Source organism: Poecilia reticulata, chromosome 3 (assembly GCF_904066995.2).
Source record: "Poecilia reticulata chromosome 3, P_reticulata-male-v2, whole genome shotgun sequence".
Classification (NCBI taxonomy): Eukaryota; Metazoa; Chordata; class Actinopteri; order Cyprinodontiformes; family Poeciliidae; genus Poecilia; species Poecilia reticulata.
The window spans coordinates 15,138,143-15,165,457 of NC_088832.1; the positions used below are offsets into that span (position 1 = coordinate 15,138,143).

At 37.5% G+C, this 27,315-nt stretch overlaps 1 protein-coding gene across 1 annotated transcript in view; it reads right to left on the reverse strand.

Annotated features, from left to right (window-relative positions):
* LOC103461943 (ephrin type-A receptor 6-like) overlaps positions 1–27,315 on the reverse strand; it is a 54,065-nt gene that overhangs the window by 26,070 nt on the left and 680 nt on the right. Inside the window, exons 2-6 of the mRNA XM_008404351.3 lie at positions 17,753–17,817; positions 6,554–6,682; positions 5,997–6,146; positions 5,748–5,909; positions 5,409–5,637 (exon numbers count right to left, since the gene is read on the reverse strand). Coding sequence (XP_008402573.1) covers positions 5,409–5,637; positions 5,748–5,909; positions 5,997–6,146; positions 6,554–6,682; positions 17,753–17,817 — 735 coding nt within the window. The remainder of the gene's footprint in view (positions 1–5,408; positions 5,638–5,747; positions 5,910–5,996; positions 6,147–6,553; positions 6,683–17,752; positions 17,818–27,315) is intronic.

Genomic DNA, 27,315 nt, shown 5'->3' on the forward strand with positions numbered 1-27,315 from the left:
GCTTCATGTACGGGGTCACGGGAACAGAAATTTATCCTTGTTCCCTTGGGGGATAGTCCACACAGTGTGCCTTCAGCTGATCTAAGCATCTCTGTAGAAAAAGAAAACAAAGCAAAGCAAAGCACCCCACAGCAAGCAGATGAGCACCACCTCTTGATAATACAAGAAAAACACAAATGAACAAGCGAAGGATCTGGAACCAGACCAACACTGAAGCATAAAGAAGGAAGAAACTGTCTTCACAGTCAGGCACCATTAGTAGCTTGTTTATTGCAGTTCACACAAAGAAAGAAACTTTTTTTTAAATTACTTATTTCACCTTTCTATTGAGACTTGCATATGTCAGTTATTTAACTAAAAATCGAAAAGAAGCTACAAAAATTTTACTTTTAAAAGCTGGACAATTTCTTACGTCCAGAATCAATAACTTCTAAACAAAACATTATAAAATCACAAGCTTTACCTCCTCAAAGTAGTACAATAATACAAAACTAATTTTAATCAGAAATAAGTTCTATTTTGGCTGAATGAGTTCTCTGAAGCACAATGCAGACTAAGGTACCAGGAACTAGAACTCCTTAGAGGTATGGACTGGGAAACCCAGGATGTCCAAACTCACTATGAGGTGGACCACAGAATCAGTCTCCACTGTCACAAAGAAAGCATCAAGGTGTCTGACTGAAGAGGCAGAATATTTGGACCACTGTGACAGACTCTGTCATTTTTATCAACATGTCTGTATTCACAGTGTACTGTATATTGAATTATGTATATAAATTCACAATATATGAGAAAAACTGTGAGAAATCAGCATTTTTAGCTTAACTTTGAGTGAAAAGACATACAAGAAACATTATTACAAGTACTGAAGGTTATTTTTAATATAGTTGATAAGAACTTTACTTCTTTATACATCTAACAAATATTGGCATGAAGCAAAAGAAAGCACTGCTGATTAAATGGGCTGAAAAAAGAAAGAGGACTATTTTTCTGACACCACACATGGTTTTAAAAATCACATATCTTGGTAAGAGCGTTCTTGCATGCCTAGCCATATTCATATTTTTTTCATAGAACTTGTCAGTCAGTAAAGATGATTGAAACTCTGCCAGAAAATGTTGCCAAGAAGGTGCCTGAACAGAATTAATTTCTCATCAACAAATGTTAACAAAACACTGGGAAACATTCCACGACACACTCAGACACATCCCCAAATGTTGGTGTTTATTCTGGCTGTTTTGTTGTTCCGATGCAAATAAAAGTCTAGACGAAGTAAAAGCCGTACAAGTTCGGCTCTACATCCACATCTTGCAACGATAAATGTTGGTAAATTAGGTTTGAATTTATGCGAAAGCTTGTGGAATCTCATATGCTCCAGATCAGCTGACCTCAAACTTTTTTTTTTACTGCACATGATGAAATCAACAACTAATTTCCTCTTAATTTTAAAACATATTCCGGGACGCAAAGAAAACTTCATTTTCCTCCACAAATTCTTCCCTTTTCAATGAGTAATCCACATGAATAAAAGTGAGAAGGACTACACAGTCATCAAGCTCATCTTTTGACTTGAGTTTTTCTTCTAAAACTTAAGTTCCAGCAGGTCACCCTGCAAAGAAGTGGTCCATCAAAGCACATCCGTTGTGTATTTATCAAGAATGCATTGTAGGTAATTTGGAGTTTACCGTCCAAGGTTATAAGCTGTCTCTTGGCTTTACTTTGTCAGAAACAGATGGTGCCAGAGAGAGTATGTTTACCCTGCTTGGTCTCTCAGCTTTGATATGCAGATGGGAAGTTCACACAGAATGAGATATGTTCTAGGCTGCCTGCCTGTGCTGAGTTACAGGCCCGAGTAAACAATCCTTAATGGACCTAAGAGGGCCACAGCAGCTCAAACATAACCAAGACCTTATCGATTCCCTCATTTCCTATTCCATTTTACCTTAAATTTAAGATCAGAAGGCAGCATTGTGTGCTTTCTACGTATTCAATTTTAGGCCAAAATATGCACATTTCATTGTGTCACCCCCAAATCAATCACCCACTATTAAATGAACATTAACTGGATAACTATCAGGCACACTTATATATGAATTACAATCAAGTTACAGAAACTCAGAACTGCTAAACCCATTTACGTTTAATCCCAAAACATCAAAATCTCTCTGCTTGGTCTGGTCTCGTACGCGACTGGTGGGTTTTTGATTTTTTTTTTTTTTTTGCAGAGTATCTGTGCTGATTCAAATGGAATTTGAAAAGACATCTCTATTAGCTTCCCCCCCTCCGCATTTTGCTGCATCCTTTTGAATGCGGTGCTGTGACGAAAGGATGTGGAACAAATAGAATCAGCTCTATGATGTTTCCTTATCTAGGTCATGATATAACCAGCCTATCTCTGAGTAATCCTCTTGTGACTGACACTGAAGGAAAGCAATAGAATAATAAAGTGCATGATTGAGATGTCAGAACAGTCTGGTAGAATGCTGTTGGGGTGGAAAGCAGGGTTTGATAAGCCCCAACGCCTTTGTTTAGGCAGCTGGGAGGGAAAGATGGACATGTTAGTGCCGAGCTCTGCTTATATTTTGGGAGCGCTGGGGTTTTCCCTATTCTCCCTCTGACTCTCTCATCCTCTCTCTCGCTCCCTCTCTCTCTCTTTTGCTTTTTTCCCCTTGCTGCCTCTCAGACAGCTTTGATCACAGCACCCTTTGAAGCAGTGTTCCAAAATGAAAACGAGGAGAAAGCAGAAGTCATCGAAAGTTCACGCCTAAACTTCCTGCAACTACTGTTGAAGTGCATATCTTTATAACGGCATAAGCCCTGACAGGAATATAGAAATTATTCATCAAAAAAAAGGAAAAAAAAAAAGATTGGACATAAACCGTTAAGGCAGTAAATAATTGATCATAGGGCCATGCTGTGTTGTTTCTACACACCGGGTCCTTTTGACTAATTACAGTGAGTTGCAGGATGCTGTTTTCAAATTCCACAGCAGATTTTTGTTAATATATTGGTTATTGAATACTTTAATGAATATTGTTCGGACAAATAACTGAGAATTCAGTAAAAGAAACTCTGATTGTGACAGAATGCAGCGGTAGAAGAAATATGAGAACTAAGATTCTTTAGGAAAAACGTGTTTCCTTTGAGAATGTGCATATTTCTGAGGTTTTCAGCAAAATTAACAGTGATCTAAAATAGTCCTTAACTCAGGTGTTGAAAAGCTTCTGAGGCTTATATATTATCTTTTAGCATTTTGATTTATTTAACTAACATGTTTCTTCTCACTGGAAGTAATGTTCATGTTTTGAATTCTGTGCTGAATCTGTGGAGGAGGCAAACAAGGTGATGTGGTGATGGCAGGGACTTAGAGCTCACAATCAAAGACAAATCGTAAATCGCCTATTCTTGTGTTTGGTATAAATAATGTATACATTTGGTATAAATACAAACACATTTTTATTAAGATGTGAACAAATACACACTTTCTTTTTCAGCGCTTTATCACATTTTGAGAGGCAGCCGTCTTGTTTAGAATCAGAAAAAAGACTCTTGGAACATTTTTAAATCGAAAGCTCAAAGGAGTTTCTTCTCTCTTTGCTTCTACATCAGCCCTCCACGGCCAGTCAGTGAACAGCAGTAAGTTTACGTGACGGTAAAGTTCAGACTCATCTCCGGCAGGCCCCACTCCAGAGCAGGGACTGTAACAGCAAAACTAATGAGCTCGCTAAGCAGGCCGGGTAGGACGGAGCCAGGTAGAGCAGAGGCCGTGGAAAAGGATAATCAAGATGTCTCTCTGCTTCAGCACATCTGGCTCCGATATTGGCTCATTAGCTGAGCTCTGTACAGCTTAACTACGTGCTAGTGAGGCATTTAATGCAAGTATGTAGGAGAAGGGAAACATCTGAAAGTTGTTGGAATGACACCAGCAGTTTAATTTATTAAACTTAAATCAACCAACTATGGTTTTAATGAAAACCGACAGTTTATTTTTGCTGTTTCATCCATCTGGTGCAAAAAAGTAAATAATATTTTTTTGGAAAATACAGTTTATCACTATAAACATAAGTCAGCTTTGCAGTGGATACTGACAACACTTTAGCAATTGCCTGAGGTATCTGTCACATTGTTTTCACAGTGCTAAGTGGGTCACAACTGCACAATTTACTGCCATATAGTGGCTGCCAAGACAGCCTAGGGTGTTGCAACTACTGAACTATCAGGAGAAGCCACCACTGTCAGCAAAAGAGTGCGAACAGGGGCAGCGTAGATTTGGGACGTAGGAGACATCATGAGACGGCTGCTCCTAAGCCGCGGTCTCATTGGTAATCTCTCCTGACAGACTTCAGCATTGTTTAACTTGGTATGATTGAGTGTGAAAGCGAGTGAAAAGATAAATAAAAAGCAGATAAAAGAGACGAAGATAAGAAGAAAAATTACACCCGAGGAGCAAATAAAGAAGATATTACAGACTGTCCTACATATCAGCTACTAATGAGTGTTTGAGCTGCAAGACCCTGAGCAACTACATCTCCACAGGGGTACAACATGAATTTCACCCCAGCCAGCCGAGACTGCTGTAAGTCTGCAGAAATGCAGTAAGAAACAGGGAGGGCACTGTAATTGTAATCACGCAGTGTGGCTCAATTTAGCTGCTGCCTTAATTACAAGAGCCAGGCAGGGATGAAAGAGGGGGTTGGGGGAGTTTTAGAAAAGACTAGGTGCAAGCTAAATTATCTGTGAAACTAACAAATGAAGGCAATTAGCCAGCTAGCTCCCAGTCCGGCTGCACAGTCGAAATGAGAAACCAGGCCAAAAGACTATCTGGAACAAGCAAATGGTTTCTTTAACTTTTCATTAATGTGTTCGGTTCACAATGCGCTACTTCCAGGTGATGCTGAGGGTACTCATTAGAGAACAAGCACCCTAAAAAGCCGTTTGCTGAAACGTTGCGGTGCTCATCGCCGCTTTTTACGTGCGAACGTCTGTGTGTACATCAAATTCTGACCGATTTCTGCTAAAAGTAACGGTGTATGTGTCGTAGGGTTTATCTCCTGTAGGAAAAGTGTGAGAGTTTGACTCATCAGGGAGCAACTGAAGGACAATTATAACAAAGGGGGGAAATGAAGAGGAAACAAAGTGGACAAGAAAGGAAGGAAGATGATGAAAAATGAAATGAACAGACATTTGGACACACAAGGAAGGGTGCATAATCTCAGATGAGAAGGGAGACCATGAGCTCCCACGTCTCCCAATTTCCAAAAGGACTCTGGGGACCTGATAGTGTGACGTAAAGCTTCCCTCTCTCATTAGTTTTCTTCAGTTTGCAGTTTTGCATACTGTTTAAAAAGTGAACTGCTCTAAAATGAGCACAAACGCATTCACAAGAGCACAAAAATGCAGCTCCTCACCTCGGCAGTGGTCGTCCGTCTCCTCGTGGCCGATGCTGCAGATGCATCGACCCAATGGGACAAGCCAGTCTCCGTCGGCGCCACAGTAAAGTTTGGGTGTGTCTCTTTCCTCTGCGTTCTCCACACAGGTTCCTCTCACTTCCACTAGGGAAGACGAGTCCATGTGTGGCACGGTGTCAGGAAATGCTGCCAGGTTTCTTAAAGTTGATGGGCAGCGTTTGTAGAACACCTTAAGCAAAACGGCACAAATTGAATTTTTGAGAGGGATTTGACAATCATTGGAGAATTCGATGAGAGTCACTTATGCAAATATGTGTCACACAGTCCAGTTCAACAGACCTTGACAGAGACAAGGGCAATACAAGCCCCTACGTCTTGAAATGCTAAGTAGAAGCCCTTCTTCGTCACGGGCCCCACCTCCCTGACCTCTGTATTGAGACGAAGTACACGATCTCCAAGATCTGTCTGTGTGAAGCTTTCGTCTGCTGCAATAGTGTCCACCTTAAACCCAACAACACATACTTTGTGCTTAGTTTTCAGATGTGACAGCGGAGTACCGTAGAAACATAACATCGTTGATCAGCTAACCTTGGCATAGTCAGTAGGGCGAAACCGCGTTCCTCCAGGAAGCAGTTCATCCGTCTGCAGGTAAAAGAGGTTGAAGGTTTCCTTACACGTGCCAGACACCCAGGGGATGGAGTTACAGTCTCTTAGCGTGAAACGCAGCTCTACATATACCTGAGTAGAAACGTAGCAGAAACAGAAAAAAATAATACATTTTTGGGAGCATATTTTTCATCATTTTAGTTTGGGTAAACATGTCTGCTTTGGCTCAAGAACAGACTTGGCTTCTGAAACTCTACTGTTTAATTGGCTGCATTTAGAATGTTGGCATAAACTGTGCAATAATTAACTGTGCAAACATCTCGGGAGACAATTATTTAATTTTGCAAATGTGCAAAAACAAATAGGAAGCACTCGAAAGTCTAAAATAATATCCTTGCCCCTACTTATTTGGATGCAGCACTCGTTCAAGAGCAACATTTGCTCATTCTAAAATTTGCCCATCATTTTACTTGAACAAGATGTCAAAAAGTAAATTCCCTCCAGGGATTAAATGTCTAGTGTAGCAATGCGGTCCAGACCCGCTGAGCAGCTTGTCGCTGGATCCATCCGGACCGCAACCAGTTGTTCTGGTTTGGCTCCATCACGTGGCAAACCTGAAAGGTGTGAATGGGTCTGTTCTGTTCATCCATTTCTGTGATGGCATCCCACTGCAGACAAGGATCAGACAAAACGGAAAAATATAAACAGCTAATGCAATGCTCAACTTGCGAGTCTTCTTAAACTTTCAGCATAACTTTTTTAAATATATAAAGAAAATCATGACAGTTGAGAGAGTATGAATCAGTTTAGCTAAAGTTTTCAATTAAAAATCAAACATTGCCACGCATTTGTTTTCTTCTACTGCCTACAGAGTAAAATCTACACTGCAACATTTTTCTCAGGGCAAATTCAGTCGGTGTCCTTCCACAGATCAACTGGTACGGTTAATTAGATTAATTTGTGACTCAAATTAACCTGCGGAGGGAGTACTGGTTTCTGTGTTGGACATGTTATAAACTCATGATCTGTTTGGAGGCAGCTCAACCATCCACTATCCCAACCCTGAAGTTGTGAAGCATTTTATTTACCGTACCTTTAAGCCTTTGAAAAAAAGAATCAGCATGATGAGAATGTTCCTGCTGCACCAACACACACACACACACACACACACACACACACACACACACACACACACACACATTTTATATATATATATATATATATATATATATATATATATATATATATATATATATATAGAATAAATTTACATAAATAAAATTGTAAAATGTGGTTTTGTAACTACAACGTAAGGTATTTTACATAAAAGCTGGAGAAAAGTTTCTCCAAGATGGTTTTAGTCATGTTGTCAGATGAGTTTTAGGGCTTCATTACAAGCTTTCAAAATATGGAAGAATTTGATCAATTCCTTAATTTCTCACTCATCCCATTCAGTCTGCCCTCCATAACATATAAATAAGTTAGTTTTCCCTCTGACTGACTAAACCTTCTTTCATCAAAATGAAAATTACAATGATCAGATCTTATACTGTGCTGTCATGAACGATAAGGATGTATTCACAATATATTCTATATAAAAGAAATACCAGAATTTATGGGTATTTATGCCCAGCAAATTTTCCCTAATCAAAACAGCAGCCTCTTAAAAAAACATGTACATATTTTCACATAATAAATTAACTCTATTTCCTTTAAATTTCAGTGATCAAGCATTCAGCCAATCATGGATGTAAGAGAGAAAAGTATTAAAAATACAGTAAGCCATAAAAGATACATTCAGAGTACCTCAGGTAAAATTTAAAACATCACTGACTACTATCAGTTGATCATAGCCCCAAAATAAATTAGAAGACAATATTTAAAGCTGAGCACGAAGTCTCTGAGAATCAAACAGGAAATTTAAACAACTGAGGTAGAGTGTTCTCAATTATGAATTATTGAATAACACTTTAACCTTGACTGGAGTGCGCCAAAAGCAATTAATCTTATATTAATTAAGCTATGTAAATTATCTCTATGTGACACCCCCAGGCCAAATGATTAATCAATCACACTCATTTTCTCTTTCACTTGGTCCTCTGGTCATCTAACAATGCTGTTCCTGTTCCTTAATAATGTTTAGTAAACTTGTTAGACTGTAATTATGTGCAGTTCTTTGTGGTGTTGACTTAAAGCAAAGTATGTTTGCTTTTGCAGTGTTGTGAAGCATGCACACACTTTTTCTGTATGAATATACCCTTTATATACAATTCATTAATTCAAGCCATTAAAAATGCATCAAATGTGTTTAACTCAACTTTTTTCCCCCTCACTAAACAATCTGATGCCGACAGGGATGTAAGCTGTTTTAGAAGGAATCTGGTCTTTGTGTCGATACTTTTGCAGTTTTGTCATTTTGCTCTGTAAGAGGGTTTGTTAACATTTTCAAAAAGTGATTCTTGAGAATAGGGACAAAATGGGTTTTAATTTTCCCATATTTTTTTTAATTGTTTCTCAACCTTATGTAAGCAAATATGACAAATAATGTTTTGGAAATGTAAAGATGCTAAGGTGCAGGCTCCCGGTTGCAACATTTTTTTTTTAAATTACATTTTTAATCGACCTGACCCAGAACTTTGTCATCACCATCTGACAAAAATACATATAAATAATTTTTTAATGACCCTATTAGTGATGTTTTACTAATTTTTACAGACAAATGCTTCTCAAGAAACAAAAAAATATATTATTTAAAACAAAAAACAACAAAAAGTCCATCTGACAGAGTTGACACTGCATGACGGAGTTGACACAGAACTGAAGGTGGTGTCAAACTAATGAGTAAAAAGAAAAACTTGATACGTGAAGTAAAGCAATTTATGTAAAATATATTAAAATTAATTAACTGCACATTTAAGTGAGATTTGTCAACAATTTTACTGAGTCACAAAAACTCTGATGGAGTTGACATCTGACAGAGTTGACAAAATACCAAACTACCTCAATTTATATGATGCTATTCTGAAGGAGGCCATGTTGTAGTTCATCAGGTCCATGAAATCTTTACAGTAAACTAAAATTAAGCTTTTATTTCACAAAATTTCATCAAAGTTTTGTAAATTGTCAGTTATGGTGTTGACACATCATGGTTGTGACAAAAAACTTAGGAATCAAAAGAAGAAAAAACTAAAGAATAACATAAGCTAACCAGAGCTGCCTAGCCCTCTTAGTAAAGGAAGAGAAGGGAAGTGGTCATGGGGTCCTCAGAAGTTCTGGTGCCCCCCAATAATGCCTGATTTTTTTACATTCTTTTCATGTCTGACAGTGTTGACAAAAACTAGGGACTAATTTCAATAGAGTTGGAAAATATCTAAAAATGATTTTTAATTCAATTTATTGATACTTTTATAATTATTTATATGACTACTTATACTTAATTGTCATAATATATAATTTTAGTATTTCTTTAATTGTTTTAAACTATTATAATGTATTGAGTTCTGCTTCAGGACAAGAGATTTTAAAGACACCAGCCACCGACTACAATGTTTAAAATAAAAAAATATTCAGCAAACACCAGGAAAATATACATTGTTGTGCTCACATGACCCAGGTTAGTTTAGTTAGATATTTGAAAAAAATTATATTTTGTATATATTTTATTCAAATTTTGTGTTTCATCCATAGGACCTGTTTCGTCCCTATTCTCAAGAATCACTGGTTCTTAGGGACAAAGGTGGAACTCTACAATGCAAAATATGGAGACAAATTGACTTGGACCTGTTATGGTTACATTTATTTTCAGCAGTGTCTTAAACAAAACGTAATGAGAAACAAAAGTTACTTCAGAAATTCAAAATCTAAAATTGTCATATTTTATATTGGCAGTTTAAAATACAAAAGGTCTTAATAAGGTTTAGGAAATAATCAAAATGTACAATATACAAACAATACAGGAACAGTTTGTATTAACTAATTGGAGCATTCTTTATCATCTTCTGATTTACCACTGTTGCATGAAAATAAAGTCACCAGAAGTTCAAAAATACCAAACTTTTTTAACAAGTTTCTTTGGGAGAGGAGTGACAGTAACCAAAAGGGAATTCCATAAAACTCGGGTTAAAACTGAGCAATTTGTCCTGATTACAAATAATTGAAAGTGTTAGAGATATGATTAGATTGCAGGCATTGAAAGTGTTGGTGTCATGTTAGTGGTTGTTACTTTAGCTTTCAATTTGCTCACAAGCAAGAATTCAGCTAACAAAAACTATCTGATGATGATTGATTGAAGCCTGACATTTTATCAGTCTGTAACAATTTGTACCAATCCATCCAGTCATAGATTTTTCATTATTTCTGCTTTACTCTGTCTACTTTCATATTTCATATTAAAAAAACATTATTATTTTTTTTAACATGATGCATTTACTGAATAAAATTAGGTTTCATATACAAATAATAAAGCCGAACCGTGCCTCATTGCACAGCTCCCACGTTTTATGTGAGCGGAGCCTATTCTCTCATTTCAGTGTCCTCCTTTGGAGAACTTGAAAAGAAAACTGAGAATCTAAAAAGAATTGTTTTGCATATGATCAGCATTAAGTAAATTAGAGTTCCATGGTGCATACAAAAAAGCAAAAATGGTGATTTGTCACTGCATTTTTTCCCAGCCTTTGAAAATGTACCCCTGGGATGAAACATGGTTCAGAGCAGAAAAAACAAATGCGATGAGTGTGAAAGATGAGCTGCAGCTCAGACTCTAAGAAGCAATCAGATCTGCGCTTACTAATCGCTTTGACTATTAGTAACAAGCTCAGCAGACAGCAACACGGATTTTAAGTGCGAGAGAAGAACAAATTCATATACAGACGCTCGTAATAATGTTGGAATAGGACGGTTCAATACAATATTTTGAGACTTTCATTCCTACGGGTTACTTTGCATTAGTAATGTGATGAAACACCGAAACTTAACTTGTGATTGTTCCATCACAAAACATGGAAATAAACACAAAACTACCGTAAGATGCTTTCTATACCCCTGCTTGTGCTTATTCATTTGAAATATTTTCAAGACCATACTAGATTTATTCATGCTTGCAGCATAGCAATTAATTTTATTGTTTGCATTCATTTTTCGAAGGAGGGTGGAAAATAATACAACAGTTAGTCAAAGCACATAAGTGTCAGAGAATAAAAAAAAAAAAACTTAAGGGTTCAAAAAGTTGAAAATAGGGGAAGCTGTTTTGTAATGCAGCTCAGTTTCCATCATAACTTTGCATTTTTCAGGGTTTTTTTTAGTTTTTCAATTTCTGTATAAGATGAACAACCTTGAGACAAAAGTCCTTGGGAACAAAGCTTATCGGGTTTTTTTCGAACACTTGATTTTTTGCCTATCTGTCATACCTATACAAAGAACTACAGATTGCGTTATGTCGTGACCATGCCAAGTGATGCTTTTGAAAAGCTTATGCATTTCTCAGTCTTGCTCGTTGAACTCATAAACCTAGATTTGTTCATGTATAAAACTTATTTGCTTCTGTTTTGTCAATTTTAATATTAACATGGACTGGCAGAAAAAAGACAATAACTAAACCAACCAGACGAGGATCAAACAGGGCATGACAAACAGCACACTGTGTGCATACTATAAATCCTAATGTTAAGACCAGGACTCCAGAAAGGGCACTTAACATCTTAGGTACCACACACGCCCTGCCTTCTATCACCTCCTCAATAACTTTCCTTCAGATTCTCTCCTTGACTTCTTGATGTGCAAAGCCACATCGTTGTGCAGAGATGTTCAGACATTCCTATAAATACATTTTTTTTTCTTTTATCGTGTTTCCCAGAAGCATAAGGTCTATATTCTCAGTTCCTGACAGGTGCCTTTGACAGCCACTGAATTTATTCTGTCTAAAGTTATTAAAGTTCAGATGCAAACTTTGTCTCACAGATTCCTGAGGACACTGCTAAGAACCACATCAGACATGAGGGAGACCCATGTGTTCAGTGACGCTATGCAACAAAACGACTGTAGGTTTACAGTCAGGTTTTAAGTCGAGGCTGTTGATAAAGTTGTGTTCGTACTCACAGATGATCAGACGTTTTTGTTTGTCTCTTGTCAATCACAGAAACCAGAATATAAAAACCACGCGCAAACAATGAATCTAGCAAGAATTAAGTCCTCAAGGTGTGTCTGGATTCATGTTTTTTGTGTGTTCCCATATAAATACTCAGTGGCACAAACCCCTAATCTACCACCGCAGATCTGTCTGCACGTCACTGCAGCAGAACGCTAAAATGTTTTGCGTTAAGATAAAACATGTCCACAGTCATCATCACTCATTCTCAGATTAACGGTATTGTGAAATATTTTAATCTGCTGTTGTTGCTCTTTAACACAACATCATCAAAGACAACATCAACAAGAAGGGGGGGAAAAAAGGAAACGGGAAAAGTGCAACATTTTTGGCAACATTCCTGTAAGGGTTTAAATATTTCATATTAAGACAATTAGATGTTGAGACACGCACATGCACACACACACACACACACACACACACACACACACACACACACACACACACACACACACACACACACACACACACACACACCATCCAACCAATAATGCGGACATGCTGCGTTGCTTGAGCAACAAAGGTGGGGGCTCTCATCCCGTTGCAGAGGTTTGAGGTTTTGATTAAAACAAAGCAATTTGTCTTCGTCAGACTAAAGGGAAGAAAGAGAGTAGTTGTTATGGAAATATCATTAAATCTCTGTAGTTTTGATGAATTATTGATTCGATATGAATCTGGGTGGCATCGTGCTGTGCTTTTCTTCAATCACTTAATGCTCTTGTTGGTCCCCACTGCAATAAAGTCTGTTTACAGAGAAACAAGTAGATTCGTCCATAGAGGTGTTTCACTTTTAAAAGCTCTACAAAACATGTTTGTGTTTATTGGTTTTGCTTAATTGATTTATTCAACTTTTAATAAAAGATTAGAAGTGCCAACATTTGCCCCAAAACTCTCACAAACATTACTTTGTGTTAAGACTATACAGATTGTCATAAAAAAAATTTTTTTTAAATAAATAAATCGCTGCTGTTGCTATGGTTTCTCAGTCCCAGGTGAAATATTTGTAAGAATGAACTTCACAGTTTTTTTTTTTCTCTTTCCCTTTAGGCTTATTATAATATGATACAATCAAATTAGTTTAATCTCTGGATATTTTACTAGCTCTTCCAGTTACGCTTGTACAACATATTAACATTGTCATAGTTTCTATAAAAGCAAACATACACGTGAGAATATTTACAGGATGTGTTTGCTTTGCTTTTTAAGCCTGATTTAACATTTTTTACTTATATCTAAAGCAACAATTTATCTTTATAGTTCACAACAAAGAGAGATGTTTGCTAGACTTGCTGTACCTAAAAGAAGCGCTTAGCTTAATCTCACATGATTTCAGACATTTTTTGTGTTCTCTTAGTCGTTTATGTTGGATTTTTACCGGTTTTATTTTCTGTTTCCTTGTAGCAAAGAGATGCTTTGTTCAAATACAGAGTATGTTTGTGAGTTATGTCCCATATGCCAGCATGTCGCCCTGTCTGTAGAGGTCATGTAGTTTGTCCAGTGTCTGCTCCACATCTTTTCCGTCTGACCACATTAGATTAGCACCACTCCGATCAGAAAACCGTTGGGAATAGGTAAATATAGAAAATACGTGGGTGGTTTTATACTGTCTTACATGTTCTAATCTAAAGCTTAAAGTATTACTATTATTTTTTTATCTGCACATGCTTAATCCTTCTGTATTTCAGATGTTTTCAGGAGAAAAAATAGGCTATTTTCTTGAGGGCATTTAATTGTTTTAGTGCTACAAAAATGACCACATAACAAATTCAACTTAGTTTGTTATCAGCCACCTCAAACAAAAAGTGTTCTTTCTTTTGGAAGAGTTTGTAAAGCCAAAAACATGGCTCCAAATTGTCTGTTATCTCAAACTAAAACTGGATTTTTATCTTATCAAGTAGTCTGTCTCCAAAGAGCCTCATCACTACACAGACAAATATTAACATAGAATAAAGTTAACTTGTTGTGGTTAACCCTTCAGGCAAATCTGTCAACAATTATAGTTATTGACCCTTTGCACATGATGTCAATCTCCAGAAAACGGCCCACTTCTCCACAATGGAAGTCAAAACAACCTATATGTGCATTAACTTCTGTAAAACTTGTTGGTGGGCTAATACTGCTTTTATTAACTTTATTTCACTGTAGAAATTATAATAGGGCGCTGTGCATTCAGCTGCACAATTGGACAATGGTGCAATTGTGCACAATATATACAAAAAAAAACCTTTAACTTTATCAGAAATCTTTTGGTGAGGAAATAATATGATTGTTAGCAGCCATCAATCAAAAGGACTGGCAGCCCTCAGTGCCCACTTGAACACTTTTCACGAGGTAAGATAATTAACTCTACCTCATCATCATGTAGCCTACAATGTACAAGAAAAGGTAAACATCTAGAGCTTTGTATACGTTTATGTCTGTTCTGGTATGAGGGGAAAACAGTATTTTATGATTTAGTGGTATAAATGATATGGTGTGAATTCAGGTAAAGTTGGAAATTTGATCAAATCAACAAACATGCTATGTTTTACAATTTTTGTAAATATTGCTTTTATGATCACAGACCATTTAATCACTCTGTGTCATGGCGCCGCAGCAATGTGATTAGGTGACGTAGCTGCTAAGAGTCTATGCTTTGAAAGAAAGTATATCCACATATTTAGAAAACATTACACTTGCATCTTTAAAATTGTACACAATAACCAGTTAGGCATGTTCTTTGGTTTTAAAGTAATGATTCATTGTTGGGGATTCTCTTCTGGACAAAGGGACCTATGTGTCGTTGCCTCGTATGCTGTCCAGCATTATGGACTGTGTGAACACTGCAGGCAGCTGAATCTGGACATTACCAGTGAAGTTTGCATTCAGCTGGATGCCGTTTCATGTGAAAAAGTGCAGAGTGAGCCAAAATATATTATTGCTGTTGAAAAATATGTATGATGAGGTGCTCTATGTTTTGACTTTCCACATTTTTTATCTGTAATTGCATGAGAAACTATAACATTCTGTATTAGAGGGGGTTAGTGACAGCTAACCTCTGCTAATAGTTGCACTACATCCCTACATCACTACAACTATGTTGCACTACATTCTATAGAACAGAGAGAGCTCTGTTCTGGTTTGGTGTCACTTTTTAAAGTTGCACTACAGAATGTTGGATTGTGCCTTTAGTTCCACACATAAACATTCTGAATGTTTTCACATATAAAACCACGCTCTACTTGTGCAGACCAAACACAGGAAGATTTTTTTTTTTTTTGGAATGAAAGCATGTAAAATTACACCCCTAATTAGTGCTGCAGGTGTTCTAGATCATGGGGCAAAAAGTATCTTTTGGAAAATCAAGCTTTGTTTAAATGAGTTTTAAATAAAACTGCAATCACCTGACTAATTAGCATGCTCTCAACAACAAACACCTGGCTATAATTAAGATTTCTATGGCATCTACTTACTTTTGTTTCTCTGCCTAATACATTTTCAAGCACATGCTGTTTACACAAATACAAAATATGCTTTAACCAACAATTTTTTTATGCCACCGCCCTCTACTTTGGGGGAAAGCGGAAACAAAGTGCAGTTCTCTAAGGAAACAACAACCAGCTAGTGGTGCAGATACAGGATGACAGCCGGGTCAAAATCAAAACCCAAGAAGCAGAAAACTTCACAAAGCACATCAACTCCATGGACAGTAGCATCAACTTCAAAAGAGAGGATGACAGGGGAGCAGGCTGCCGTTTTTTGTGCTGCGCTCAGCACATTGCGGACATTCAGGTAAACACCGAAGTTTATAGAAATACACACACACAAGCCATCACCTGCTCTTATACTCCCACTGTCGCCTAAAAATATGAAAGGCTCGGTGGGGAGGCATGAAAACCCCAAAGCCCCAGGCAGAGCATGTCCCAACTAAGGCACAAGAGGAAGAAAAGGAGCACACCGATTTTAATAAAGCACTTAATATCTGCGGACACCTCGCTTGGGACTTCTTCAAGTCAGGCAAGAAATAACACAACACCGCTACATTTATAACATGGAATCTGCGACACACCTGAACTGAAAGCTCGTGTGCGACTGCTGCTCTCTCTGCTCGCGGTTCACAAAGAAATTCAAAAGCCCCACATCCATCCCAGATTCTGAGTCTGCCTTTCCCTCGGGGGAAATTAGTGCTGTTACTCTTCACTCCCTGCTGTCCTGTGCTTCGTGTTCACTTATGCTGAAAAGGTCAGGGCCCAGATACCAAACACCAGCATGGTATATAGTCTATTTAACAAAGATAAGCTATGTTTCCATTTTAAAAGAACAGCCTTACAGTCACCGTTTAGCGCCAGTGTTAGCGGGGATAAAGATAGTTGTTGTTGTTGTTGTGCCATAAAGTAGGTGACACACTAACTCATGGTGCATCTACTGTCATGAAGAAGAAGGAGAAGAAATCCATATATGGACAAAGTGGACAGCAAAGAAAAGAAACGGCAAAATGGCATAAAGCAAGGAAAAGCTCATTGTGTCAGGATTTAGAGGACAGCATTTAGAATTTGCGATGTATATCAAGGTGTTCCAGTTATCAAGGTATCACACAATCCATGATCCATCTCAAGATGGAATATGTTACAGATTTATTTCTAGTGTTTTAATGTTTCAGTGAGGACTGCTATGACCAGGTCAATTGGAAAAACATTTCCAGTCAGCCACAGAGGTCTCAGTACCCACTCACTCCACAAAACTCCACTGTTGAAGAAAAAAAATTTAGAAGTTTATGTTAAACGTTTGTGACAAAACCTTTGGACAAGCCTGTAAAATACAGGAAAAATATAGCCTGGGTCAGATGAGATCAGAATTTAACCTTTTCAATCTCAGTGTAATCACCATGTTTAGAGGAGAAAAGGCACCACCACAACGTGTCAGTGATAATGTGACACACATTTTCTCTGACGTACAACAACAGCTACGTTTAGCGTTAAGAACATTGTCTCTTTTGGCATGTGGAAATGACAATCTTGAGACCCTAATAGAAGAATGAATAGAGAAACGTAGATTCCTAATATAAAGGTGACAATGATATTGTACCTAGAACACCATTCAAGACCTCCAGATAATTTAAAGTAGAAAATACTTCTTCTTTTTTTTTAAATAACGGCTTTAAAACATTTCATCTGAGGAACATTATCTCATGTTTTGCTCTAGCACATAATTACTGATAAACTTGAACATCTGGTTTGAATCAAGCTTCACTAGACAGAGATTAAATAAATGTTGGCATGTTCAGTACTAATCTTGCTTGCAGTATTATCTTTATATTTTTAAAGATTTTGTCTTGTTCAATCCAGATAGATAGATAGATAGATAGATAGATAGATAGATAGATAGATAGATAGATAGATAGATAGATAGATAGATAGATAGATAGATAGATAGATAGATAGATAGATAGATAGATAGATAGATAGATAGATAGATAGATAGATAGATAGATAGATAGATAGATAGATAGATAGATAGACAGATAGACAGACAGACAGACAGACAGACAGACAGACAGACAGACAGACAGACAGACAGACAGACAGACAGACAGACTCTAGGAGGTAACTTCACTCACCCCATTAACTGGAAACGTCTTCCAATCCAGTTCTCCCAGTACTGTTGTGGTGTCCAGTAAAACCACTGTAGACAGAAAAGAGGTGAGGGAGGTGAGGGGAGAAATGCAATGCAAAATGGAGGAGACGTGTTGGTGGAGCAGAAGAACAACAACAGTGGGCCAAGTAAAGGAGAATGGAGTAAGTGCAGGAGAGGTTGTACAGTGAATTTAAGAAAGAGGAGGAATGAAGGTGACAAAAGAGGAAGAGAGCACACAGTAGTTATCAAGCTGTCAATGAGAAGCTTACATAAGCTGCAAAGCTCTTAACAGATTCAACCACCTATGAAATAACAGCTTTCAAGGAAGTCCAGGACAACTCTAACACAGATCTATCCTCTTTCTGGCTGAAGCTTAGAAAATTAGTACTTTCCTTTTCAGAGGTCAAGCACTGTTTTGTTTTGTTTTTTTGCAGCATTTTATCATAAACAAACAATACAGAAATAATGGGGAAAGACAGAAGCATTAGAGAGACAATAAAAAGTCAAATCAAGAAAGTACAGAGGTTTCCACTGTGAAAAATGGAAGCAATTGGAAATAACATGAAAATAAACACAACCCTTTTACAGCCTTTTCTGGTAGTGAAGAGAAGTGATTAGTTTGTGTCTAAAATCTGCTCAGGTTGACATTCTGGGGTTATGCACTTGTATTAAGCCAGTCCTCACCTCAGCAGGAAGAGCTGTGCTTTTAAAAACTAGATCTCCAGCGTGTTGACGAGTGGCAGCTTTCACACAGTGAACAGAAGTTTGGTTCTGTCACAGAGCGATATTTAACAGCTGTCATTTGTAACAAGTAAAGTACCTCTAGTCCAATCTTTTGTTTTACACAAGGTGGGAAAAAGAAAGTTGCTCTTCTTGCTACATTAAACACTAACAAAAGACATAAACACATGTGAACAAGTCACAATTTCTGTCAGGATTTGGCATAATCTGTCCTAATCAACAAAGTACAGATGCAGAGTAGTTTTTTTCTTGGAAGATAATGTGTTTCTGTTATGTGTTTTTTTATCATGAAGTGCCACTGAGAGTTTGAGTCAAAGTGTTACTGGATTAAGAGATGGATTAACAAATTTACACTCACAAGCTAATCAAACAAACATCTCTTTTTAGTAAACAAAGGTACCCTGAAAAAAAGCTAAATCCATGCTGCAAAGCTTTGAATGTTTTACAAAAAGACAGTTTTAACCAACTATAGTTACTGTCAAATATCCAAACCTTCTATAGACCTGCCAGATATTCACGTGAATCTTTAAAACACATGCAAAACCTCTTTCTAATTACAACGTAAACACCAAGTTGTAGCTTAATTCTAATTAAGATACAACTTAATGTAGCTTAATTAGCTACATTAAGTAGCTAATTAAGCTACATTAATTACAACAGATAGAAGAATGCAAAGACTTTGGTACAACAGAGCAAGGAAAAAATATATAAATTAAGCACTTAATAGATGATAAACTATAAATTAATAGATTATTTATATACCATAATCAAGATACTAGGCAAGGACTGTTGAACAGATTAGATTAGAACATTTGATAATAAATAAAACTCATGTCAAAGTTTGACTGTACATTGTTTCATGAGATGGAAGAGGCAGAAAAACGTGTCAAACTTGAGAATGAACAAAAAGCAGCGTGTTCCTGCAACATAATCCAATTACACTAGTGATTCTGATAAGAGGAAAACAAAAAAGATGACCAAAATTTTACGCTTGAAGTTAAAAAAAAAGGGAAGCTTATTAATGATATCTGACTTTTTTTTTAATTGATTTCATTGATAACCCATAGCAGAACTATTAGGTGTAGTGTGCTATGATAATAATTTTAAAAAAAGGAGATTGGCTTTGTTCAGCATCTAACAAATCTGTGTAACAGTATTACCCGCCAGTTGGGAAAATTAATCCATTAAATCACACCTGTGGGCGCGCCTTTACCTGCTGCGAGTGCATATTAAAGCCCCACAGCTACAGGCTTACCTTGTATCTTGCTTTTATTCATGACGCTGCGATCACAAACACGAACATCAGTCGGTGCTCTGGGGTGGCATCATTAGCCACCGTACAGTCATGCCAATAATTCATGCCTCTCAAAGCTAATCTGACACGCTGATCATTTCAAAAAGGCACAAACGGCAGAGTCTGATCTCAGTATTAATGCCTGCTGGTGTTTATTCGCGTGAACATGCTCACTAGCGTCTGTTCTCCTGAATCCAAAACGGCATGGCGTACATACAAACATAACGCCCGTAGCTGTCTGCACTCCGGTCACGGCTCAGGCATGGGGAGAACCATTATCGGGCCCATGCTATAAGCCCCCTGAGCCAATTTGATGTGATGAATGTGCAATTTCCTTTGTCTCCCCACAGCCAGTTAATTACAATCTCTATCAATAAAGTATGTCCCACTTCAGTGGTCGACATTATAGACCAAAGAGTCACATCTTCAGATGACCCGTCGTTCCGGTCTGCACCACAGACTTTTGGCGAACCCAGATTCCTTAATGGGGGCCGGGCCGTTTTAAGAGCCGCCTAGATAACCAGAGAAGATAAACGCAGTGAGAGACTAAATTAACCACTTTAGTATTTACAGAGACTTCACTTAGCCTGAATTCCCTGCTGGTAATTAAGGAGTGAATAATAATAAGACTTCCTTCCCTATGTTGAAAGGACAAAAAGAGAAACAGGGGAGGGAGAGACAGACAGCAAGACACAATCATATTGATTTCTTGACCAAATTAGAACAATCTTTCATAATCAGGAGCAATGTCCCATGACATGTTTGACAGTGCAACATTTTTCCACTTATTCTCTTTGCACATCCTTTCCCTACTCAAATATATATCATTATGCTTGCACAGCAATGCAGTCAGAAAATTATTTAATACAGAAAACATCTAAGGAGCCAAGAAACAATGAAGCGAGCCTGAAGAGGTTTATGTAATGCACAGACTTTTTCAAGTGCCCACAGACACACACACAAATGCAGCAGCTACTGTTTTCAAGAGTCACATTAGTTTCGTCTGAGTATTTTATCTGGGCGAATAAGTTCCTGCTGCTCTCTCTTCAGAGTTTTACTGAGTGTTTTGCAAACAGTGGTATAGCAAACACTGGGATGTCCAGTGTGAGCTTGTGGGTTAAATCCAAAATATTTCCTGATTCACTGGATGTTTAAATTTGGTGGTAGTTTGTCAATGGCCACATATTTTAGTACATCGCCTCTACCTGCCTGTAAATTATCACCCAGTGTCTGTTACTGCTAATAAATCACAAAGTGACTTTGGGCATTGGGCAGACTGATTCTGATTGGCTTCACGTTTATTCTTCCTAATTTTTACAGCTGGTAGTGAACAGAACATGACCATAAAACATTTTGCGTCTGACCACATTACTTTCAAAATTAACGCTGTCTTTCTTCACGTTGTTTTCCAGTAGACTTATTTAAAGTATATGTTGTATCCTCATAAAGAATCGACCTCATGCAGGTGAGATCCACCTAAGGAACAGAGCCAGGAAGGTTAGCAAAATTTGTTTAATCCCTTATAGATGATTGTCTTGTATTTGTATTTAAACCAACAAGGTGGCATGAATAATGATTCCTGATGTACATTCTACACATACACGTACGCAAAACTTTACCACCATTTAGTGCACACAATTATTACATCACCACTTGATTCATTTGCATACTAAATTTTTATATTTGTGTTTTGCTGGTGCTATATTCAATTATGTGTCAACATAATTTAGGATGTGATCAACAAAAAAAACAAAGAAAAAACACAATTAGTTTTTGTAATAAGTAAAGTCTGGTAGTAAGTGGTTAAATTATGAAATATTACATGTGCATTTAAAATGAGCTAAGCTTCATGAGTTTATAAGAAAAAGCTTTTTTTAAAACAGCTGACAGGAAGTGATAAATAAAAAAAATTCCTTTAACACATCGCTTTACACAATTAAAACAAAAACAACAGGCAACCACAGCATCTCATGCATTTGATATTTACTAAACAACTTTTTTAAGTAAAACAAGTTAAAATAATTTGATCTGTGTTTTATTTGCTGTTCTGCAGCTGTGTGACTCTGCTGGAAGTAGTCGATCAAAAACTATATGATAATGAGTTTGGAGAGCATGTTTTAACCTCAGCAGTCTCCAGATACGTAACCAGATTTAGTCTTTTCTTATAACTTTATAAAATACTATTTACTTTCTCAGCTTAAGCACAGTTTTTAAGGGCAGACTTTAGACACCAACTGAAATAGCAAAAAGGCAAAAGCAGCAAGGGGAACCTGAAAAGTCACAAGTCAAGACAAAGGTAATGTTTTGAAAATATCCACCTTTTTTTAAACAAAAAAACTAGGGTTCATTACATCTATTAAATATGCAACGTGTGCCTGGATGACATATTAAAATGAAAGCTTCTTCATTTCAAAATTCCCTCATCATTTTATTTTCTGACTGATTAACACAATGCTTATTAAAAGAAAACACTTTCCACCAAATCAGCGATGAAGAACATATCTGCAGTGTTTACAGCATCACACCTCTAACCACAAGCTGTAAGGAGAGACTTTATACACATTGATGGTTTTATTTTTGAGGTGTTAAAACTAACTGAAGCGTAGCGGCTGAACACCGAGCCACAGGCCGAGCCTGAAGGAAAAGTTCACATGTGAAGTGGGTCACACTATTAAGAGACAACCTAAGGACCTGGAAACTTTTTGACTTATGCATCAGTTTGTGGGTTCCCTCTTTGGTCTTCAGTTGGATTTAAGTGGACAGGCAATACCTTTTAGTCAGTTAACCTGTGCACAGCGACTTGCAGAAGTATTCACATTCCTGCACGTCACATATTGGCATGTTGGAACAGAGATCTCCATGTTGGAACATGAGGTCTAAATCATTGGAATTTGATTTAGACCTCAATTTTGAAGCAAAATAAAAATGTGAAAATTGTGGAGTCTTCAGCCATTTTACTCTGAAACCCCTTAATAAAATCTGTCAGAAGTCACCTAACTGATCTATATAATCCACCTGTGTCTAACGTAACCCTTTCATGCATGAATTATGATCCTTTGTGTCAGAAGTTTTTCCCGTTTTTTATTTTTTTTATTTCTTAAGGCATTAAAAAAAGTACGAAAATAAATTTTGAAAAAAAATATTTTTTTCGGTGATCAATTGTAATTTTCTCTAAATACAAAGCTGTTATTTGAAAAATGCATCAGTACTATTGTTGCTTAGCGGTTATCTGATGTCACTTTTTTTTTTTACCTGCAAGAGTCGCCTACAGTAGAAGGAGGGACCGGGTTGGTTGGCATGCTTTTTTGTCTGTCGGCCATATTGGATTTAACAAAAATAATTTCTTGCATTTGCAGGAGATGGCCAGTAGTTGATAGTGTATTTTATGATGCATTAGTGTCCACTTCAGTGGTCTGTGTGCATTTATAACATAAAATTCCACAAGAAGCACAAGAAAATGGCTTTTAGATAGCTGTCCACTGTAGTGACCACTATGCATGAAAGGGTTAATTACACTCTATTGTTGGAGAACATGTGGCATCATCAAGCCCAAAGAGCACACCAAGCACACACACAGGTCAGAAATGAAGCTCTGACTTAAACAATTTAAGTTTAAAGCAGGTTTAGATGTTCAAACAGTATGCAAATCTTTGATTATCTCACTAATCAAAGACATATTTGATTAGTGAGACATATGACATATATGTAAATATATGAGTGAGACAAATGTGATATTTGTAAACCTACTTATGCACGATTGTCCACCCAAACTGACAGATTCAGCATTAATTAAAGACATCAAGAGACCAGTGGTAACTGGTTGAGCTGCATGGATCTAAAGCTCAGGTGGGAGAATCTGATGGCAGGACAACTATCAGCCATGCAGTTCATAAATATGACCTTTACAGAAGAGAGGCAGGAAGTGAGCCAACGCTGAGCGGGAAACCATGACAACGGCCATGTAAGGGAACACATCAAATGTGGGAAAATGGGAACTTGTCAGATTAAAGTTGCTTCCCCATTGTCAAATCTCACTCTAACCAGTTAATGTCTGGTTTGGTCCCAGTTGTGAGCATCTCCGTCATATACTGTTCCTCACTACTGAGGGCGTGTAATGTGGGCGAGTCGTGATCACGCAGGAGTTTTTTGATCTATTCGTTGATGATCTTAGCAGCAACACTGAGCAAGCTAAGCATTCTCAATTTGCCTAAAAGAAGTTCAGTGATGGCTCAAACATAATGAAAGCAATTCAGATTAGCTGATTATTTTTTCTCTAAATTGAAATGCATCCATGCTGTGGCACTTGATTTTTTTTCAACATGCCAACCTTTGATTATGTCAAAAGACGTAAACCAATATTCATAAATGAACTTTATTTCAAAGAAAATTCCAAAGAATAGTCACACCAAACTAATATTATGTAGTTCCTGAGTTTCACTGGTAGGCGCAAAATTATAAATCTGACAGAAAGTTGGCCGGAGCTGCACAGTTCCTCGCTTCGCCTGTTGTTCACAGAGAGGCAGGGCCTTGAAATCACAGTCATTCTGCTGCAAAAGTTGACGCATTTGTTCCTGGCGCTGCTTAAGATTAAACTCATAATTACGCTCCTCCACACTGAGCAGCTCTCTGACGGCAGATGGCATGTCCGCCAATGCAATGCAGTGGCTGAAATGTTGTTTGGAGTTTGCAGGGACATAAATCAAGGGTCAGTTATCAAATGGAGTTTACTGTCAATCAAGAGCACGCTTCGTTTCGACATGTCCTAGCCCTGAGGTTAGTAATGAATCCGGTCGGGATGGACTGGAACAGAACCGGAGTGGTTAAAGCTGCTCGAGTAGAAAAGTTTCACGAGATTCACGCCAAATACCATAGAGGTAAAGAAACACTAAGCATCAGCTCTATTCAGTCAGTGAAGCATGGTAGTGGCAGCATCATGCCAATCACTTGCAGCAGAGACAACTAAGTTGGTCTGTGTTGTAATCTTGGAAGAGAAAATATATTGAGTGTTTAAGTTTATGAAAGACAGTAAGATATGAACCTTTAACATAAAGTCAGAGCAACGATTGAAGGCTTCAGATAACAACATAACTATGAGATAAAATAAGACAGTCAAGGTCTAGACCTGAATTCTTCATCCAGTTTGACTGAAACTGTGCTATAAAAGACTAAGATTTGTGTTCGTTAAAATGCTAGCCTGGCAGAGAAAAACCCCAAAAGAACTGAACCTATAAGGAAAAGGTGATTCTACAAAGGATTAACTCAACAGTGGACCAAACATAGACAGCGCTATTTACAGTTCTTTGTTGGTCTTTCACGTACAATCTCAATAAAATAAAGTGAAGTGTTCTGATAAAATGTGAAAAAGTTTAAAAGGTGTGAATTTCAAGACACCGGGTCCTTCAGGAGCCTTTCAGAGTCACCACAGATGCCTATTTTCTGCCTCATAAACCCAAACGATCAGAAATAGGGGAAATCCATGAATAAAATTCTAACCTTTAGAAACAGAAGATGCAAATTATTATCACGTAAAAATGAATTAGAGATGACTGCAGCGTTGTTCTACAAATGTAAAAGAGAATGACTGAAAGGCTGAGCGTCTTAGCTGTAATATGCTGTAAGTCTTTTGTCGTTATCAAAATAAAAATGCATCAAAACGTGTGTTGTGGCTATGCTGCCTTTTTTTTTTTTTTATCTTACACCGAAATGTGTGGCGTGCTGTGGAGGGGAAATGAACTATAGGTCAACATTTATGAATAACGATGAGGTCTACCCGTGTTTAAGGCCAGAGCCTTGGGCTTTTAGACAACGTCGTTTAAACACAAAGACACTCAGAACCATTCCCGCTGACAAAATGCTTTTTAGGAGTCCATTTGCAGTACAATGCAAAAACACGGCGATAAGCCCTTAGAACAGGTAGGTGACTTGAGCAGACCAGTACGTAAATGCTTAATGGATCTGTTGCATAACTATAAAACAAAAAAAATATGCTTTTTTGTGCTTCGGTGTTACGGAGACTTGATTAATGAAAACACAAACTTTTTAACCAGAATATGCTGCGTTAGATCACGCTTTTTAAAGCCAAAGTTTCAAAAGTCAAAAGTGCAGAAGCAAAGGGATGTGTGACCTATTTATACTGGTTTGACATAATAACATAAACTCCAGAAATGAGTGTGTTTTCAAATATCCCATCACGACCTTGAAGTGTATGCTAGTATTATTACGAAGACAGTTTCAGGTTCAACATTTATATAATACACGGTAAAACCACCTAAAACGTTCCTGACCTCAAAAATCTAAACCACCTATAAATAACCGGTTATATAAAAACAAATGATTCTCCTCCCTCAACTCCTCAAATCACAAGGAGGAAATCGCATTCATTACAAAGCTAAGTGGCACGTATTGACTCTTTCTCACTTCATTTTAAACATCTCACGTTGTCATTTTTTTTTCTTCTTCAAGTTTCCCCTTGAGTGTACCCACTCTTCTTCCAACCTGTCACCGGCAGACAGGCGTCCTGGTGGGAAAACAGACACACACACACACACACTCACAAGAACAAGAACAAGAAGAAAAAAAAACAGAGTAAAAGAGACTTTGACATTTGGCTGTAGTGAGAAGGCTCATGTCGTCTTGGAAAATGTGTGTCCTAAACATTAGGCATTCAAAGGAGGAATGTTAAACTCACCCTAGCAAATGTGCAAAGTGGAAGATGAACAGATTACATTACGGCAACTTCTTTTTTTTTTGCCCGTGTGACGCTGCGGCTGAGGAGAGATAACATTATCATGTCCTGTGTTTCTCATACATATGCAGCTGCACAAGCTATATCCAGTAGACGGCAGGGGAGGCGAGTGAGAGATTGCTCAAGTGAATTTTGTCAAAAGTAGGCAAACATAATGAAGTAAAAAAAAAAAAAAGTCACATGGTGTGTCTCCATGTATGAGCAATCCTCTCCAGACTGGGAGAAAGCTCTGATATTTTTTTTATACTCTGTATGAACTCATCAGGAGGAAGACAGATGCACATCCACAGCACCAGCTGACAGAGTTTGCCAGAGGCTTACATCTACTGTAGCATTCAGTGGCCCCTATTGCAGTGGGGATGTTTACTGCTCTCAGACTGTGGAGGTGAAGGAGAAACGTCTGATTTGATTCTCCTGATAATGTATCAGTGCTTTTTACATTATTCTGGTCTGTTTTGTGTTCTGAGACTGTAATTGCTTTGTTTGTTTGTTTGTTTGTTTCCGGAAAATACAAAAAGAAAAAAAACATAAAATAAAATTGAGTTACACCAAAATTAGGCAAACATTGCATTTAATAATAGCAAAGCACGTGTTTCATCATCGCGGTGCAGATATTTGTATTTCTGCGGCACACCATGCTTTGTTGCGAGACAAGAGTCCCGATTCGTGATCGAGCTGGATCAACAAACTGTACTCTACTTCTATTTTGACGTGTAAGTTCAAAAGTCTTGAATTACTTTAAATGGCTACATCTGCTTTCTTGCCT